This window comes from Rhinolophus sinicus, linkage group LG04, assembly GCF_036562045.2.
Source record: "Rhinolophus sinicus isolate RSC01 linkage group LG04, ASM3656204v1, whole genome shotgun sequence".
Lineage (NCBI taxonomy): Eukaryota > Metazoa > Chordata > Mammalia > Chiroptera > Rhinolophidae > Rhinolophus > Rhinolophus sinicus.
The window spans coordinates 153509164-153528020 of NC_133754.1; the positions used below are offsets into that span (position 1 = coordinate 153509164).

Consider the following 18857-nt stretch of genomic DNA (forward strand, 5'->3'; position numbering starts at 1 on the left):
GAAATACGATATATAGTAAACATAATAAATAAGTAAATGATTTGTTAAAAAATGGTAAGTACTATGGAACAGTAGGGGAAGGATGATTAGAAGTGGGGCCTCCAGTTTTAATTTTAAATGGGAGATATTTAATAGGGGTATATTTAGAATCTAAATATAATAGTATATATGAATAAATACAAATTCTAAAAATATTACAACATAATTAGAATCTTCTCGTCTGCAAACCACTCTAAAACTGTCCTTTGGGTGCTGCACTGACACTTTGGAGCCACTAGGGCACAAATGGGCCATTTCTGAGAAAGAAAAAAAAGGGGGTGAGGGTGGGGTGTGAGAGAGATGTGGGTAATTATGCACACCCTTCCCTCGGGTATTCTGTAGGGGCAGTTCCATTAAGGACACTGGCAAGACAGGCGGAAGAGAGTTACTTTATGATCCCGACCAAGACATGTTTGCCCTTTGCTTCTCTTCCTTGGCATGTCTTCACCCAGCGGGGGTTGGCAGCCTAGAAGAGAAATGAACTTCAGCCTGTCCATTCAACACCCAATGAGTGTCACAGCCAAGTGATCGTGGAGAGAGGCAGACCTGCTGGCTTTGTCTTCCGGCCCTGCAGGGAGATTTTTGGGCGCTACACGAGGATTCTTGCGATTACACTCAGCGTCCGGGTTTTGCACAAAAGCTCCAGTAGATGCTTTCTGTTCCCTTGTAATATTTAAAACGTTGCAGAGGTTTAAGTATTTACCTAGACTTTCAGGGTCTCGATCCTTCCCACCCCTGCCTCTACGCACAGACGGTGACCACTCTTATCTTCTGGACGAGATCCCATTCATTTGCCCTTTCTGACGCGGAGTGCTGCCTGCGTTTTTCTCCAGCCGGAGCTCCATGAGGCCTGGCGGGCCACACGCTGGCTGGGCAGGGGCGCGCACGCGTCGGGCGCCGCTGGTTGCGCATCTGGCGCCAGAGCGCGCCCCCTGCGCTGTGCCCGCCGCAGCCGCGGCCCAGGGTTGGTGCTCTCCAGTGTGCCGGGCGCTCTCTCCCCGCGCGGGGGCACTAGAACCCTCGGAAGTGTCAGGCACTGCGGTGCATTTTCCCAGTTCCTTTTTAAATGACTGCGGAAAAAGAGACTCTCCGAGCCGCAAATGGGAAGACGGATTCTCAGACAAGGCTTGCGAATGCTCCGCAGCCATCATTTAACTGCGCCCGCAGAACAATTACGGTTTGTCACCCGACCCTCCCGGATCGCCTCGTTTGTCCCTAATGAGACCCTGAGGCCCTGCTAGTGCTGGGCTTCTCGGTAGCTGGATTCGTGTCGTGCTCTGGGCAGCGCGGGCGCGGGGCAAGCGTTCGCGCACACCCGCGCACACACGAAAACGCGCAAGGTACGGCAGGGGAGCAAGGGCTTTGGGTGACACGCATGGGGGTGGGCATCGCGGGGAGTGAAGCTACGATCTGGGAATGGCTGCATCCTGCCAGGTTGACGGATGAGAGAAAATGACGCGGCGCCACACATCGGACAGGCCAGGGTTGCGGCCGCGCATTTAGGGAACCCAATACGCGTCAGGCGCGCTCCTTTCCCCTCACAAGTCTCTATTTCCCCGGCGTGTGATGCCAAAAAAACAGCAAGAAAAAGACCTACTTAGAGGGCTAGAGTTGCATTTGGAGACTACCCTTCCTCTGCAAAAGCGCCAACAGAAAGACCCTCGAAAACCACGGATCCCCAAATAGGTGGCCCGGAATGGGGGCGGTTATCCTTGGTTACCGATGCTGAACACGTTTTGGTGTTTACAATATTTATTTATTTTTAGGATAGCTCACCCTCCCTTTTAGGCAGGATGGGAAAGGAAAACGCAGCAGGGATAGAGAAGGGAGGGAGGATTCCTATAATAAGAATCAGCGCATTTTTCAGAGCTGAACCGAGCCCGGTTTCCATTTCAAAAAAGGAGACAGACTCTACTGCGATTGTGGAAGAGATTACGGTGTGAATAAGGGACTGGTAGGCGTTGAGCGGCCAAACAGTCCATCTCAGAGGTACCTGGATCTAAACACACACACACACACACACACACACACACACACACACACACACACGAGGCACGCGCGTCTACATGTCCAGGATGTGTGCGTGTATGCGCGTGTGTGAACTCCCACATGCTGCTGCTGTCTGCTTCTGACCAGTGGCACCGATGCCTGCCTCCTCCCTGCTCGCCCCCAGATTCCCCTCCCCTCCCTGTTGCTTTTGTCTGGAGGGTGTTATGGGTTTGTGTGTGTATGAGCGTGTGTGTTTTTGGATTTCAGACTAATTTTCTGGAGTTTCTGCCCCTGCTCTGCGTCAGCCCTCACGTCACTTCGCCAGCAGTAGCAGAGGCGGCGGCGGCGGCGGCTCCCGGAATTGGGTTGGAGCAGGAGCCTCGCTCACTCCTCTCCTGCTCTCCGCGCTCAGTGCCCAGAGACAGGAGGAGCCTGGACCCAGGCGCCGTCGGCTGGCGGTAGGCGCCGGAGCCCGGGTGAGCAGCGCAGACAGTGCCCTCCGTCGTCTCGGCCGTCACTGTCACCCCTGGGCGGCCTCGGCGGCTCACCAGGTGGGACCGGCCGCGCCACCTGCCCGCGCCCCCTCTGCCCAGCGGCAATGACAGATTCTGCAGCATCATTCAGAGGCCCCGTCGCGGAGCCATCGCCGCCGGCAGTTCCTTCTTCCCCTTCTAAGGGGTCTTCTCCTGGCCTGTGCCATGGAATCCTGTCTCAGGAACCCTTGCCCTATTTCCCCTACCTCGACCTCAGGCTTGGAAAGAGGGTGGGCACATTGGTGGCCCCAGCGGTGTCAGTGCCATCGAGGGGCAAGTTTATTTTTGGGGTGGGAGCTGGGCACTCATCCATCCAATCTCCCGGCTGGGGTCCGGGTGGGGGTGATGCGAGCGCGGACCAATTCGTGGTGTTTGGGGTCCTGCGCTCAGTCTTATGCGTGTCTATTTGTCCTCAGCCCCGAGGTGTGTCCCGAACCCCAGAGAGCCTCTAGCAAGAAGCCTGCGCCCTAGAGAGTCCCGGGAACGCCGCGGGCCGGTGCCCAGCGCGCTGGGCCATGCAGTGGCGGTCGCGGCGGAGCTCCAAGCGGCGGGAGCGCCCCCTGTGAGACGGCCCAAGATGCCCCGGCGGCTGTGAACGGTGCTGCCCACCAGGACACAATCAGCCCCGGACACGCTCGGCTCTGCGCGCCCGCAACCAGCACGGAATAGAGAGCTGCGAGCACGGCAAAGACTGCCCAGCATCGGCAGGAGAGGCCGGCTGGTGCAGCCCAGGGACACGTACTCAGTCTGACTCGGGCTGGCACTGGCGGCTAGGGATGTCGTCCTGGACGAGGTGGCATGGACCCGCCATGGCGCGGCTCTGGGGCTTCTGCTGGTTGGTTGTGGGCTTCTGGAGGGCCGCTCTCGCCTGTCCCACGTCCTGCAAATGCAGCGCTACTCGGATCTGGTGCAGCGACCCTACTCCTGGCATCGTGGCGTTTCCGAGGCTGGTGCCTAACAGTGCAGATCCTGAGAACATCACCGAAATGTGAGTTCCTGGTCATCTTTCTCCTTCCTTCTTCCCTGGCCCGGAGGGCTAGGGCTCGCCAGACCGGTCCGTCCTGGCCATGAACGTTGTCTCAAGTCTGGGGAGAAGTCAGAAATGAGAGTTGCAGGGCTGGGCCATCTGTCAGTTACCTGTCTGTTTCACTGGCTTGGGGCCGATAACGCGGGAAGAAGTTTAAAATAAGTTTTAAGTATACATGTCAATAATATATATAATTGACATGGAAGGCATTCCATTGTACTTTGTATTTCAAAGCCCTGCTGTGTGTACTTTAGGATTTCCATATGCAATAACTTAGTTTTGGATATTTTTGTTTCATAAGGTGCAATGTGTCTGTTGTGTTAGGAGAAGTTCCAGTAACATTTACTAGAAAGGAGGTTAAGATAATTAACTTTTTGAAATCTGCTGAAGGAGATTAGAGACCCCGTTAACATTTTTTTCCTGAGGTTTGGCATTCACCAATTTCCCTTTTCATTTTATAGATCAGATTTTGCTTAGGAGATTGCATCCAGAGATGGCCTTGAAAATGATCTGTAAGAGGAGAAGTTCTGAGTGTTGAAATGCACTCACTCAGAAGGGAAAATGTGATCGTTGGAAGCCTAAAAGCCTGGTCTGATTTAATTTGGACTTGACTTCCCAGAGATATAATTTTTAGACCATTTGGATTATAAATCTTAATTGCCCATTGAATATTTTCCCAGGAATAGGTTGGATGATCGAGCAGTGTGTAGTACTCAGATGAATGCTGCCTTTAGCATGGGATCCCATACACCCCCAGGAATGTTTGAGCTTGTCCTGATCTGATGGAGAAGCAGAATTGTGCATTTCTATCCTCCTCTTAGGATGACTTGTGACAAATACATTTCCAAGTAGAAATCTACCAGTCCTTTCTCTAGCATTCCTGTCACCTCTTTTACAGGTGATTGTTTCCTCCCCACAAGGGACTTTGCCATTTCATACATTTTGTTAACATGAGATTTTATTCATCCATGTAGAGGGTTGTAAGGCAAAGTTTCTCTCGGGTTTCCTTATGGTGTTTGATACTGAGCTAGGCAGCCCTGAAAGTAGGATTTGGGCTGTGGCCTTCCGGTTGGCAAGTGCGCATGCATTCCCCACCCCCCAACAGAAAACGCACACCCTATTTCTGCCAACGTAGTTGACCAAGATAACCTGTTTTTTCATGTAAGTAAGAGACCTTCTTAGTCTCTGATGTTTGTTCTGCTGGTGATGCTCTGTTATAAGGCTTGGGCAGGAGGGACAACAGAACAGAGGGGGCACATGCAGGCCTAGCAGTGCTGAGATGTACTGGGTGCAGCCAACTGTCAGGTTGGATCCAGGATGCTTGAATCTCAATCTTTTTGGCAAGGATAGCAGCAGACAAGGCTGGAGCAGAAGGGTGGGTAGGACCCCAACCGTCCTGGCCCTGGGCTAAGCTGGTCTAGGCTGGTCAGAGTGTGTGTGGCCTTTTGTCAGGATCTGTGTCTTTTTCATGAGATGGGGTGTCAGTAGTCGGATGGAGGAAGCCATGTGGAATTCAGAGCCCTTCAGACTATTTTGAGACCATAGGGAGTGCCTTCGTGCTGTTTTGCTGTTGTTGTTTTTAAATTCTGTATTAGACGACAGATCTATAAAGAAAGAGGAAATGAGATAGGGCTAATCATTTTCACTTTAATGCTTTTTTCACTTTAATATTTTAAGGCCATAATCAGAGAAAAAGAAAATAAAACTCTTTTTAAATTAATAAGTATTATTTTAAATCTTAGTGGTCCTAGCTGCCTGATTTATATGAAATCAGTAGATTTGAGCAGAGCTTTTTTTTAATATCAGTTTTCACAATTCCTGTTGTTTCTTATATCTGATAGCAGGTGCCTACTTTTTAGGCTTTTTACAATTGGTTTTTTTGGTTATATTTACCAAAGCAATTGTCACCGTCATTTATTCAATAATGCCACTCCCAATATCTACTCTTATATTTTTCCTTTTGATTGAAAAATTCATTGAGATTGATTGAATTGAGAGTATGTGGGAATAAGTGTCCAGGATGGGGAATTAGGCTGGTAGATGTGAACTCTGAGAAAAAGTGCATTTCTCTGCTCTGTCCCTCAGCTTTGATTGAGCCCATCCTGTTTACGTCCCAGGTGTCTTTATCTATAAAATATATCAAAATCCTTGTTTGGAAAGCACTTAGTATAATTATTTTGAATTCTGCTGTTTTAATATCAAAATGACATCAGTGGATGAGCTTGTTTCATTCTCATCCTTATATGACACCATCTGTGATCTTTATCTTACATATTAATATTTGCTTGAACAGCTTAAATTTTTGGCCAGTGGGTACCCGCTACAGTTGGAACCGAATTACAGATTCTTTTTTTTTTTTTGAACTTTGTTATTAGACCCAATGGTATTCCTAAAATAACCTGTTTTAAAGTTATGGTTTAATGGTGTTTAGCTGAACTTACATGTTTCTATTTTTTTAAAAATAGGAATAATGTAAGCAAATAAACTGATTATAATGTGCTGAAGCAACAGTTTACTGTATCATTTGAAAATGGTATCTTTTAATGTCTATATATTGGGGAAAAAATATAACCACTGTGCCTTTAGAATTCAGAGAGAGGCCATGGTAGAGCATTTCTTAAGTATATGTATTAATTAATTAAGAGATAAGGTGTTTTTTTTTGTTTCTACATGCATATTTTAAGCAAAAATGACGTTTTATTTTCAGTCATTGTTTGACCCTATTTTATTAAAAAAATCTCCCATCACAGTATCTGTCTCATCCACTTTACCCACTAACATGATCTAGATCTAGAGCTGTATCTGTGTCCACAGATATACATCACACTTACCCATTATCACACTGCTGATAAGTTCCAGCTTTTATTTGGAGATGGTTATACCAAAGCTGTGCTAAATGCAATTTAAAACCATACCATTGTCACATATAAGTGGAATTGAAGAGTAAAGCCTGTTGTTGGAATTATGTAACCAGCCATTTAAATCTCAGTTTTAGCAAGTGCCAAAATGCATTGCAAAGGACAAGTTCTGTCTCACATAAATAGTAAGAGGCACAGTTAAAATAGGGCATGTATTTGTTTATTTTTTATTGTGGTCAAAAACATATAACAAAAATTACCATCTTAACTATTTTTTATTGTACCATTCAGTAGTGTTAAGTATATTCACATTTTGGTAAAAGGGCATGAAATTTTATCTTGCCCATATTTTATGAAGACCAACAATGACCTTTTTTTCTCTGAATTTCTTGGGCGATAGTCTCTGATTTTGGGGTAATGCTTGGAGACAAGTCTAATAGTTTTCCTCTTAGTACAACACGAATAGAATTTGCAGCTTTTTCTGCCAAAGCTTCTATGCGCAATTCGTTGTTGGCTTGTTTAAGCAGCTGTAATGTTAAGTCATTAGTACATTGATTTTGGCCCTCTCACCTTAGTAAGTTTTTCCATTGCAATTAATTGTACTAACAACAACAACAACAACAACAAAACAGTTCTGGCATTTGTAAAAATTCAGTTAAAGGCACTAGTTTTTATTACTTTGATATTTACTTCTAAAGTCCCTCCTTTGGAGGTTCTAGAAGTTTGAATTGTACTTTACATGTATTTAAGAACAACAGAATAAGTTTTGAGTGTGGTTACATAGGCCACACTGGACTTGTTAATAAATAAGGGAGTCTAATGTATATCATTCATTATTTAATACAACTGGCAAGCTGGAGTTGAAAACATGCTGTCTTCAAAGTGAAGGTATTTACAGAATTCAGCTCAGTACTACCATTTGGAAGTCGTCTTCATTTCGTGCCTTCCATCTCTGCATAATGGAGGTTTTTATTACATTGGGTCAAAGAATTGAAAAACCCCGTGACCCTTCTGACCCTACTTTCTTCCACCTCCCCCTTTCCATCACCTCTCATTGACTATCCGGGAAAATGTGTTTGATTTTTTTTTCCTTCTTCTCCGAAAAGTGATATTTCCTTATGGGAATTCCGAGCACTGGTGGTAAGAGAAGAGGCTGGGTTATATGTTAGTACAAGCAAGTAATGGGAAGTCCAGATAATGTGGTTACAGCTCCCCAGCACTGAGTTTAGCTCTGTTTAAGATCTTTCACTGTTGTTTTTTTTTTTTTTTGTATCCCATAAGCCTCTGTTTGTGTCTATTTCAGTATTCCCTTGTAAAGACGTTTACTAAGCTGAAAAGTTGGCTGAACAGCTGAGAGTTGAGGTCTCTTTCTCCCTAGGAACATTCTGTATGATCTCTTTGACTATATCTAGGTCGTAGGAGTATAAAACCTAGAGTTTTTTTGTTTAGCTGGGGAAAGGGAATTGCATTTTTTTCTTTTCTTTTCTTTTTTTGTGTGTGTGTTTGGTATTAAGCAAGTGTCTCTGGTTTTAACTCATTGCTCTTCTTGTGTGTTGGGGAAAGAAACATTATCAAACCGTGATTGAATACCATACACTGACATTATCCCTGATGAACTTTACCACTGTTCAGGAAAGCTTCTAAGTTCAAAAACTACAGAGAAGGATGTGGCACTGAACCTACTGTCCCTTGGAACAGTGCCACATTTTGCTTTTCCTTGATGTGTATAAATCAATAGGATGATTTTGGGGAGAGATTATTTAGGAAGGGCAAATTTTTACTTGTTTGATGTGTGTGAGAGAGAGCAAAAGAGAGCAACTCAACCTTGGATTATTAATAGCTGATTGATCATTTTCATAATCTACGTGGTTGAGCTAGTTTAAAACAGAAATCCCACCCTGCACCCTCCAGGTGGCAGGGATCTGAGCCCTGCAGTGGCCTGATAATTGTAGCTCTATATTTAATTACTGATTGATCTCCATTCAAAAAGGCAAAGATCCCACATCATCAGGGGGCCTTCTCACCATTTACTTGGCTCTCTGGTCTGTACAAAGGATTGGGAAGTCATAAATATTGGTCTGGGAGATGAAGGAGTGAAAGCTTGTGAGTGTTATAAACCTGGGAAGAAAAGTAAAGCATAGGTATGAAATTTACTTTAGAAAAAACAAAACAAAACAAAACAAAATACCAAAACCCAAAACCGTATGTGATAGAAAGGTGGTGTGGAGTTACCGGATCTGGAAGTAGCTCCTTCAAGTCTCTGGGCCTGAGCTTGTCAGATGTTAACCAAGGGCTTTGGAGTCAATGCTCAGACAAGTTTCTCCTGGCTCTGAAGTTCCACAAAGCTTCAGTTACGGAGGTAATGCGGTTTATACATCAGCTATAAAGTAAAGGGTGGTGTGGAGTGTTCAGAGCCTGGCAGTGTGAGAGTCTGAGGACTTTTGGTGTCATATGTCACATGTGCATATTTTCAGTGTCTGCTCTGAATTCCCCAAACTGTGTCTTTTTAAATATGAGCTGCTAATAGGCTGCTGGCATGTTACTGCTGGGCTGATGAGGCCGAAGTCACAGGGTCACTTAGAATCAGGACCACGGAAGGAGAAGGGCTTAGAAATGCTCTGCTGCAGCCCCCTCTGCATGACTTACCATGAAGTGAGTCACCTAAGGCCATGATGCATTAAAGACATTGTGGGGACTAGAAGGGCTTTCGCCAAGCATCCAAAGGAAATGCCTTGGCCTTTACTTTGGGGGTGCCTCCCCTCCCTTCCGTGTTCTTGGACTGAACCTGAGTCCAGCCAGCCATTTTAGAAGCATCGGAGATATGAAGACAAGCTTAGTATGGCTAAGTCTGTGCAAACCGGTTGCTACTGGAGACAAAGCAATTAAAAAGTGCATGAGCTGCTAATCCCAAAGACATGACTTTGTCTTCACATAGGAAGTAATACACTTTTTGTTTAGTTTACTGTGTTTTATTCTTTTCTTTTAATTTTAAGTCTTCCTCTTTACTAGGCAATTCATATAAAAGTTAAGCTGCAAAGAAAAGCCGTCATGAGTTAGTAGCAGTGAGGGATGCTAACCTATGCCTGCTGGGTCATCTTGGCAGGCTGGGGTTGGAGTGAGGGCAGAGCAGACAGCAGAAGGAAGGCCACTGCCCTTGCAGTCTTTGCGACAGTCAGGGCTAGTTATGTAAGTGGAGGAACCCACAGCCCTTTATCCAAAGTCTGCTTTAGCTCCCATGAAAGTACTGTGGCTGGAGAATACTTACTCTTTCCTCCCTTCTTTTTTCCCCCTGGCTTCTAATCGCCCCAAGATTGATGGCTGAGCTCAGTGGCTGAGCCAGTGGGCAAGCTTAAGGGTTGTTGACTCACATCCAGAATTCATTCTGCTACCATTTTGTGTGTTGTCCATGCACTAAGGCTTTTCCAGTGACAACACGTTTCTGAGACATACCTTTGGTTTCACACAGGGCTTCTCCCCAGGGTCCTAAAAGGCACTGTTTAAAAACTCTCACTGAAGTAGGTGGGAAGGTCTTGACAGCCTTGGAGCGACTGTCAAGTTGATTGGCGTGCCCGGGGCTCTCTGGTCAAGCAGAGTGTAATTTGGGTTAGATCCCCATGTAGTGTCTTGCTTAGAGCTTTGTCTGCTCAGCCCCACTTGCCCAAATTTGGCCTTCAGAGCACAGGCAGTTTTAAGAGAAGTGTATAGATTCAAATACACAGTCACAAGTGAAACAGCATGGCAGTGGGAAGGAGGTGGACTGACATGTCACCTCATGTCTTTCCCTTTCCATCATCATCTTCTATTAGAAGATGTATTATATACCATTAGAAGATAAGTGATTTGTGTGCCTGTAGGAATATGGCATTTTCTAGTATGAAATAAAAAATATTAATAATTATACACCATTCAGAATCCCTCTTTTTTATTGCGAATAAGGACCAGTTGCTATTTAGCACTCCTACCTTTCCTGTAATCTTCATATCCTAACAATTATCTGAACACACACACACACACACACACACACACACATTACAACTCTTATTAGTATGTGTACGATGTGTCTATGAATATCTAAATACATGTATAAAACTCTACTAGGTGTGGTACTTTCAGACTTAGCTGTCTTGAACTGTAAAATTTTCCTAATAATTTAGGATTTACTTCCTTAGACCACCCAGACTTTTTAAAAATCAAGATATAATTGACTACTATTATATTAGTTTCAGCTGTACAACATAATGATCCGATATTTGTAGTGTGAATATTGTGACATGATCACCACAGTAAGTCTGGTTGATATCCATCCCTTCACATAGCTACAAGATTTGTTTTCTCGTGATGAGGACTTTTAAGATCTACTCTCTCAGCAACTTTCTAACATACAATAAAGTATTATTAACAATAGTACCCATGCTGTACATTGGATGCCCACCCAGACTTGTAACTTTGTTATAATCATTCTGGCTTTCTCTCCATGAGGACCTGATGGGGGTTTTCTCTGAGGGAAGTATGTGAGTGTTATTAGCACTTGGCTACTCAGAGACCCCTTGTGTCTACCCTTTTTGATCAGTTCTCAACATAAATAAAAATTATATTACCAGTGAAATTTTTTTTTTTTTAACAATTCTACAACAGTCTAATTTAAGCCAAAAGATATTAGAATTTTGGTTTCAACCTCTGAAATGTAGTGCAATCTAAAAAGATAGGGTCTTCTAAACTAATTTTTGTCACAGAAGTTGTTTCTATTTCATGTGCTCCAGAATCCCTTGCTGCGACGCGGCAGAGGGCCTGGGCCTGATGGGTGCTCACTGTGGGACAGCTCGCTGGCTTCTCTTCTCCTGCCTTGGCTTACGCAGCATCTGTGCAATGTGTGTGCAGGGGTGGGGAGTGGTGGGCGAGAGAGCTTGACACGGTGGCCTCTAAGCTCTCTGGCAAGGTATGATAAAAAAAAAAAGCACCTCGCTCCAAAAAAACCCAACCAAACCCAAACCATAACACCCTTTGTAGTCTACTCCCTGTTTCACTTCAGAGAGCTGCCACCCCAAACTCCAAGAGTGGTGTGGAAAATTTTGCTCCAGGCATGTTTCCTTTGTACTCCTTAGCCTTTTCTTGTTGTGACTCTTCAGTCTCCTTCCTGTTTGTGGTGGTGTTTCTTATCCCCCTCCCCACTTGCCTCTCTCTCTCTCTCTCTCTCTCTCTCTCTCTCTCTCTCTCTCTCTCTCTCTCTCTCCCTCTTTCTCTGGTAGGCATCAGGCTGCAAAGTCCCTTTAATGGATTGTGAAGAAATCTTGGGTTGTAGGACCTTTGGGCCAATCACCGTGATTCCCAGTGAATCTGGCTTGATAAGGTTAACACAGTCAGAGAGGCAGCAAAGAACAGGAACTTGTTGTAACTGAGAGGGGCCCTGGGTGGGGAGATGGTAGGCCTCACATCCACACTCTCACACTAACAGAACCTGGAATCCTGGCTAAGCCATTTAATCTCACCAGCCTGAGCTTCTTTATCTTGATATTGGAGGTTGGGTCTTTGATGGATGCTAACCCCTGAAAGGCTCTGTGGTTCTGAATCAGTCAGCCATGGGCACTCGTGTTTCCTTTTCTGTTCGGAATTCAGCCTTGTGTTCTCCCCTGGGCCAACCCAGAGCTTGCTCCAGTTGTCATGGTGGCTTAAAGAGCAGAAGTTCAATCTGTGAGTTTTCTCTGAGTCCAACTCTGCAGTTCAGGTCAGATGGCTTTGCAGGTCACCAGCTCCCTGCTTCCTGGGTGGCAGTACTTCTATGGTCTCCCATTAATCAAAACAGTCTTTTATTTTTTTTCTTAGAGATAGTTTCCTTAACATGTACTGTCTACCTGCACTTTCAGCAATTCATCAACTAATCCACATGTTCACATCCGATCAGACACCCGCTCCCAGGTGTGTGTTCTGCCTTTTTCAGCCCATCTGGGTCCACTTCTGTGGATGGTGCTCTGGAGGATTGCTAACTGGCTTGCGTCTGGCCAGGCTCCACCTTCTGTGATGCTCAAAGCGGGAGCTTGCACTAAAATCAAATCTCATCTTTCTGCCCATCACATTTTCCTTTCCCGCTGGCTGGAAGAATTTATCACACGTTCCCCAATTGTCACGTGGGCTGCCTGCCATCGAATTCAAATTTCCTGCAAGCGTTAGTTCAATTCAACTAGTGTTTATTGAGGCCAACTGGGGTGCCACAGACAAATAAGGTAGTGTCTTGAAGCAAGGAGCCCCTGAGTAAGGGGAGCGAGGGATGCATAAACATCTAATTTTAATGTAATATGATGGGGACAGTCAGTACACATGGGAGTAAAGCCTACATTTACATCATAATTGTTTCAGCTTCAGCCAGACATGGGGCCATTTACAAAGTGTTCTTCCTCCCAAATGTGCATGGTTCTCACTGTTTAACAGTGGGAGGCATAGATGTGTAGACTGGATGTGAGCAATCCCCACCCCCTACTTTGCTTGTAACCCAGCTGAGTTTTGTTGTTTTCTCTCTGTCAATTTTTAATGTTCTTGTGGGATTGTCCACTCATTTTCTGTTTGAGCAAGCTGCCGGCGTCTGAAACTACCTCTCCCTTAGGTTACAATGGAAGGGCTGGCACTCCTCATGGCTGAAGCTAGTCATTCCACCTCTGTTACAGATCTCATCCTCTTCAATTTTTCTCTATTAGCAACTTCCCCTCTCATCTATATTTTCAACCTCTTTCTCTTGTAAATATCAGAATTTAATCAGGACGAGGTCTCTCCCATCTTAGACAAGTTTTCCTTCAGCACTATTCCCTCCCACTCCTTCCATCCCTCTTTAGTCCCTGCCCTTTCCCCTCTCCCTTCAAAGCCTGATATTCGGAGACTGGTCTGTATTCATGATGTCTGTTTCCTCACCTCCTAATCTTGTCTCAATCCATGGCTTCCTTGAACTCGCTCTCCACCGCTGTTCCCAAAGACCTCCATGGGGCATATTTCTCTGTTCTTCTCTTGCTTGCTTCTTAGCAGAACTTGGCCTCATTTCTCATTCCCTCCGTCTTGAAGCATCCTTTTCCTTTGGTGTTACTGCACTTTCCTAGTTTTCTCCCGGTCCCTCGATCTGCTGCTTCTTAGTCTTACTTGTGGGCTCTCTTTTCTCTGCTCCTTTGCTAGATGATATCCCTTGGGCTTCTGTCCTAGGGCTGCTTCTCTTCCTGGGCTGTCCCTGGGCTATGTCACCCTCATCCTTAACTTCTGTTGTCTTCTGTGTCCTAATCATGTTTCCAGCCACTATCAGTGATGACCTTTGGGCTCCTATGCCTACTGAACATACTCTTGGATATGTCACAGTGTGTCACACTTGACATTTTCAAATTAAATTTATCATCATTATTCCAAAAACATCACCAGCATTCTCTATTTTAATGGATGGCACCACTGTTTACTCAATAATACAGACCAGAAACCTGGATTCTGCCCTCTCTTTAACCCTTATATTCATTTAATTATCATGTCTTGCCAAGTAATTACCAGATTTTTAAAATGTGTCCAATTCTTTTGATCTCTACTGCCTCATTCATTCATTCATTCAACAAATATTCATTGGGGTGGGCTCTGTGTCATGTTAAATACTTGGGAGATGGTGGTGAGAAAGACTGACCTGGTCATTTCTTACCAAGCTTGCTCCCCTCTCGGAGGGGAAACAAACATCAAACAAGTACTTACATAAGCAAAATAATTAATTCATTCCACCATAATTTTTACCTAAAATGCTGCAACTTTCCTACTCGGCATCCTCACCTCCAGTCTTGCTTCCTCTCATATACCACACTGTGCTGGAGTGGTCCTTCTAAAATGCTGATCTTATCATGTCACTGCTTCTAATTGCCCTGAGGCTTCCCATGTCTCTTAAAATAAAGTTCAATTTTTTTTTATTTTTTTATTTTTTATTTTTTATTTTTTTGTTTTAAAAATATAAAATCAGGTTGTCAATATATTGGTGTGTAATAAAACATATAGCTGTCACATGGTCTCAAATACACAGATCAGCATTACAGTTGCTTTCTACACCAGTAGATCTGTAAAGGAGAACAAATTATAACTGGAAGCTTGCTTGGCAATCTTGGAATTAGAGCAAGGGCACTTAATTCTGTATTTAAAATGTTAAATGGTATTAAGTTAAGCTTGCCTGACGCATCCATCTCCATAATTGAAGTGCCTTCACAAAGGGAAGGCAGAACTTGAAGTACTTGGCCCAGATCTGTGTCCCCCGGATGGACACTCCTTTTTCTCTCCTTCATTCACTGCCCAGCACCAATTCTGATTGACACATTCTTTCTTTGGAAAGGTTAGTACCTTTAGCCAAGTTTTGCTCAGGCCTGGGAACCTTTCAGATTCTTTAAAGTGATTTTGCAAATCTTTTCTCTGAAATGCACTGATTTGATTGTATGGAATTTTATTAGTAACTAGTTTTTTTAAAGAAATATTTGAACATGATAAGAAATGCAAGTGGTACAAAGGAGTGTATCATGAAAAGTTAGTCTCACTTCAAATCCTTCAATCTCTCAGCCTCCTTCTCCGGTAGAAACTTTGATGTTAGTTTGTGAGTCTGCCTCCAGAATAGTCCACTCACATAATGAGTACAAACAAGTACATATCTATGTCTTTTTGTTTGTACACAAATGGGGGAATATATATACCTTCGATTTAACTATACCCACTGTTCTGTGTTTTGGTATTCTTTTACTTAACAATGTATCTTAAATATGTCCCTATATCAGCATATGTACCCCAACCTTCTTTTTTTCAAAGCCCCACAGTGCAGTAATCCATTGAATGAATCAACTATATTTTACTAACTTCCTGTTAGAACAGGCTTGTGTGCAAGTTCTTGCACACATGCATGATTTTATCTGTAGGAAAAGTTCCTAGGATTTGAATTGCAGGGATATTTGAAAGACATTTGTGATTTTGATAGATATTCCCAAGTTGTCTTCCAAAAAGGCCACATCATTTTATTCTGCCCCCAAATTGGAAGCACCTATGTTTCCACAGCTAAGCCAATACTATTAGGTTGGTGCAAAAGTTATCACGGTTTTTGCATTTATTTTTAACCTTTTAAACTGCAATTACTTTTGCACTAACCTAATATTTGTTATCAAACCTTTTGACCTTTGTCAATCATATTCCTGGGAAATAGTATCTCCCCATTGTTTTACTTCATAATTCTTTAATTATGATGCATGTTGAAAGTCTTTTTATATGTATGTAAGTCATTTGTATTTTTTTTTCAGTGAACTATGTTATCATATTCCTTAGCTATTTCCTTTTTCTGTTGGTTTGGTGGCCTTTTCAGAAAATTGATTCATAAAATCTGTTTAACAATAAGAACACTTATACTTTGCCTAATGTTTTGCTTGTCTTGTGATGCTGATTATGGTATTTGTTCTTCTCCCCTTTCTCCTCCGTTATCTCTATGGCTTCTATATTGTAAACGTGGCTAAAAAGAGTCTTCTCCTCTCTAAGAGTATAAAATAAGTCTCCTATATTTTCTTTTACTGCTTTTACTTTTTCATGCTTTTGTGTTTAAAGCTTTGCTCCATTTGGATTTTTGAAATATAAGGAGCGAGGCAGCAAAAAAGTTGTTTCACTATTTTTTGAAGATAGATTATCAGCCAGTCAGGTCTCTTGACACCATTGCTTATATAATTCAACCTTTCCATCACCAATTTAAAATAATAATTTGATTGTATACAAAGATCACCTTTGTATTTGGGCCTATTTTGGGACCTATCCTATTCTGTCAATCAGCTTGTCTATTTACATGCCAGAACTAAACATTTTTTATCTCCTAAAGCTTCATATTACAATTATTTTTCTACTTGAAGTATCAGTCTTACTTACCAGTCTACACTTTCAGAATTTTCAGGATTAGCCTTACATGATAATTTTTCCATATGAATTTTAGGATTTGCTTGCCTAGCTCCACCTGCATTGTCTTGGTATTTTAAATGAAAATAGCACTACATTTATATATTTAAACAAGTCTTAACAGGTCTTAAAAGCGATGCATCCTCAAAGTCAAACCTCTAGGCTGTGTCTTGACCATGTGCTCTGATATCTTATAAACCCCTGTATTTCCCAGGCTCAGCACAGGTCACTTAGCATCACACATGCATGCTGGCTTCCTGTCTGTACACACCACTAGACTATACACTGCATGAAGGCGGGACCACGTGGCTCTCGCTCACTGCTCTTCCCCGGCACAAGGCACAGTGTCCTGGATCTCCACATTGCACACATCACCATGGCCACACATATTTCCCTATAAATCTCTCATTTAGAGTTCCAAATAAGAGTATTTATTAGTTGTTCTTTGGACTGTAAATATGTAAATTTCTAGACATGACTTTTATGAAGTCATCAGGTTAAGATGTTTCTTTAAATAAATAACCTCTATGGAATTAAACAGCACCACATCGGTTCATGCACAGTAAGAAATCAATTTATTGTAGAGACATGGCATCGCTGGAAAGGAAGAAAGGCAAAGCTTTGATGAGGCAGGCTGATTCTGTATCCAACAGGAAGGAGGGACAGGGAAGCAACGGGAGGATGAGGGCAAGTAGATGAGGAGAGATGCACAACGGGCCAGCTCAGCAACAGAGGTAAATCCAGGGAAAAAGATCCATTCCAGGGACATCTGATTCCAGCAAACAAATGGGTCTAATGAGAAAGAGTTGTGCCTTTTTGTGGTGTAATGACTAATAATGGATATTCCTGTGGATCAATTGCAGTTTTCCCTGTGACTGCATTGATGGTGCTTTACTTAAAAAGTGATTCTGGTGTGAGATTTCAGACGTGATTTATTTTTCTTGTGATATGGATGGTAGAGACTGTTTTTTTTTTTTTTTTTTTTTTTCCTTACAGAACTGCAGACATCAGGGGGTACGAAAAGATAGCGTGTCAGGTGTCAGGTCCAGTTTAATATCCCGTCTGATATATATACTTTTGTGCATTTGCAATCAAGATGCATTGGGCTGGTCCTATGAATGTTTCATGGAGTTTCCTTTACATTTATAATAGTAACACTATCAGCATCTTAGAAATTTTGATAGTTGTTTGCAAAACGGATCATAAAACAACTGATAGACATATGAGATTGAAAGGCTTTTAAAAATAGTGTGGGGAAGTATATAGGTGAACAGATTGTGTTGAATGATCCAAAAAGATAATTCTCCCTCGATATAAATAACATTCGTTTATTTTGTGTTTACACGATACAGTATGTTCATAATATACATACAAATGAAAACAGTTTAGACTCCATATATATATTGAAAGTTAAATTTTAAAAAAGGAATGGGCATTATAGAACCAACATATAAAGTTTAACTCTGATGAGAAGTCTTATTTTTGGTTGAGTCATTGGCTCTCTTGGTAAGCCTAGGTGACTCTCTGGGATTTAACTTCTTAGCCATTTCATTTATTCTTTTCGGAGAATTGCTCTCTCACCAATAAAAAATGTCTGCTGGAGTTTAACTGCCTGGCATCTTGAAGGTGCTCTTGAGCCTTTTATTTACCTCAGCTTACCCTAGAATTCATTCTGTCGTTACTCTCCTTTCATTGTATTTTATATCTACAGTTCAGAAGGTAATAGATCTTTGTTGACAAAGTCATTTCAGCTATGCTGAAGGAATTGACTATTTATACATGCGCATGTTGATTGATTGATCAATTTATTCATTCATTTAGTGAATTAGTCAATCAACAAATATGTTTTGAACATGTCCTCTCACCAGGCAGGCAGTTTTCTGGGCCCTAGGGGACAAGACTTAGGCCAGCGCTTACCATTTGTATGGTCTGTTGAAGGAAACTGACAGAGGTTCCCAGTCAGATAGATCGGTTCTCTCCACAGCTGTGTGGACAATCCATCCTACACATCCAAACCCCATCAGCACCATGGCAGACAGCAGCCTTGGACCTCCCCTTCCCCCAGACTCTTGTGCTAAGGGCATGCACATCCATAGCATGGCAGGCTCTCAGGAGGACAGATCTGCAGAAAATGCCTACACAGTTCCCGGGAGTGCACTCAGGGTCTTTGAGTAGGGGATTCTGGGATCCTACGAGGTCAAGAATGGAAGGTGCCATTTCCAGGTAGAAGCATCCTGTTGGCCCTGTAGTCTCTTTACCTCAGAGAGAGGCCCTAAGCTGGAGGAGTGCCAGAGTCAGGGCCTCTAATGGGCCTAGGTCCACTGTCCAGAGATAAGGGCACAAGGGATTTGCTCCTCTGCCTTGTATCTGGCTTCTGCATCTGGTACTTTTGTGCTATGATGATTCTCTGGAATAGAGGAGGTACAGGGCTAATGCCTTGGGAGTATGAAGTGCGGTGGCCAGGATATCTAGACCACTCCTCCCACTGCAGTGTCCCCCTGT

General features: G+C 43.3%; 1 protein-coding gene across 14 annotated transcripts in view; it reads left to right on the plus strand.

The window, feature by feature from the left end:
• The first annotated feature begins 978 nt into the window (after positions 1 to 978).
• The window catches only part of NTRK2 (neurotrophic receptor tyrosine kinase 2), a 317064-nt gene continuing 299185 nt past the window's right edge, over positions 979 to 18857 (plus strand). For 2 of the 14 annotated variants that reach the window (XM_019750105.2, XM_074330621.1), the window contains exons 1-2: positions 2386 to 2579; positions 2978 to 3549. In XM_019750105.2, the coding sequence (XP_019605664.2) occupies positions 3338 to 3549 (212 nt within the window). In that variant the 5' untranslated portion in view covers positions 2386 to 2579; positions 2978 to 3337. Of the gene's footprint in view, positions 1380 to 1618; positions 1726 to 1889; positions 2029 to 2064; positions 2580 to 2977; positions 3550 to 18857 lie in introns of those variants that run through there. The other 12 variants (XM_019750108.2, XM_019750104.2, XM_019750100.2 and 9 more) reach the window with 12 other exon arrangements.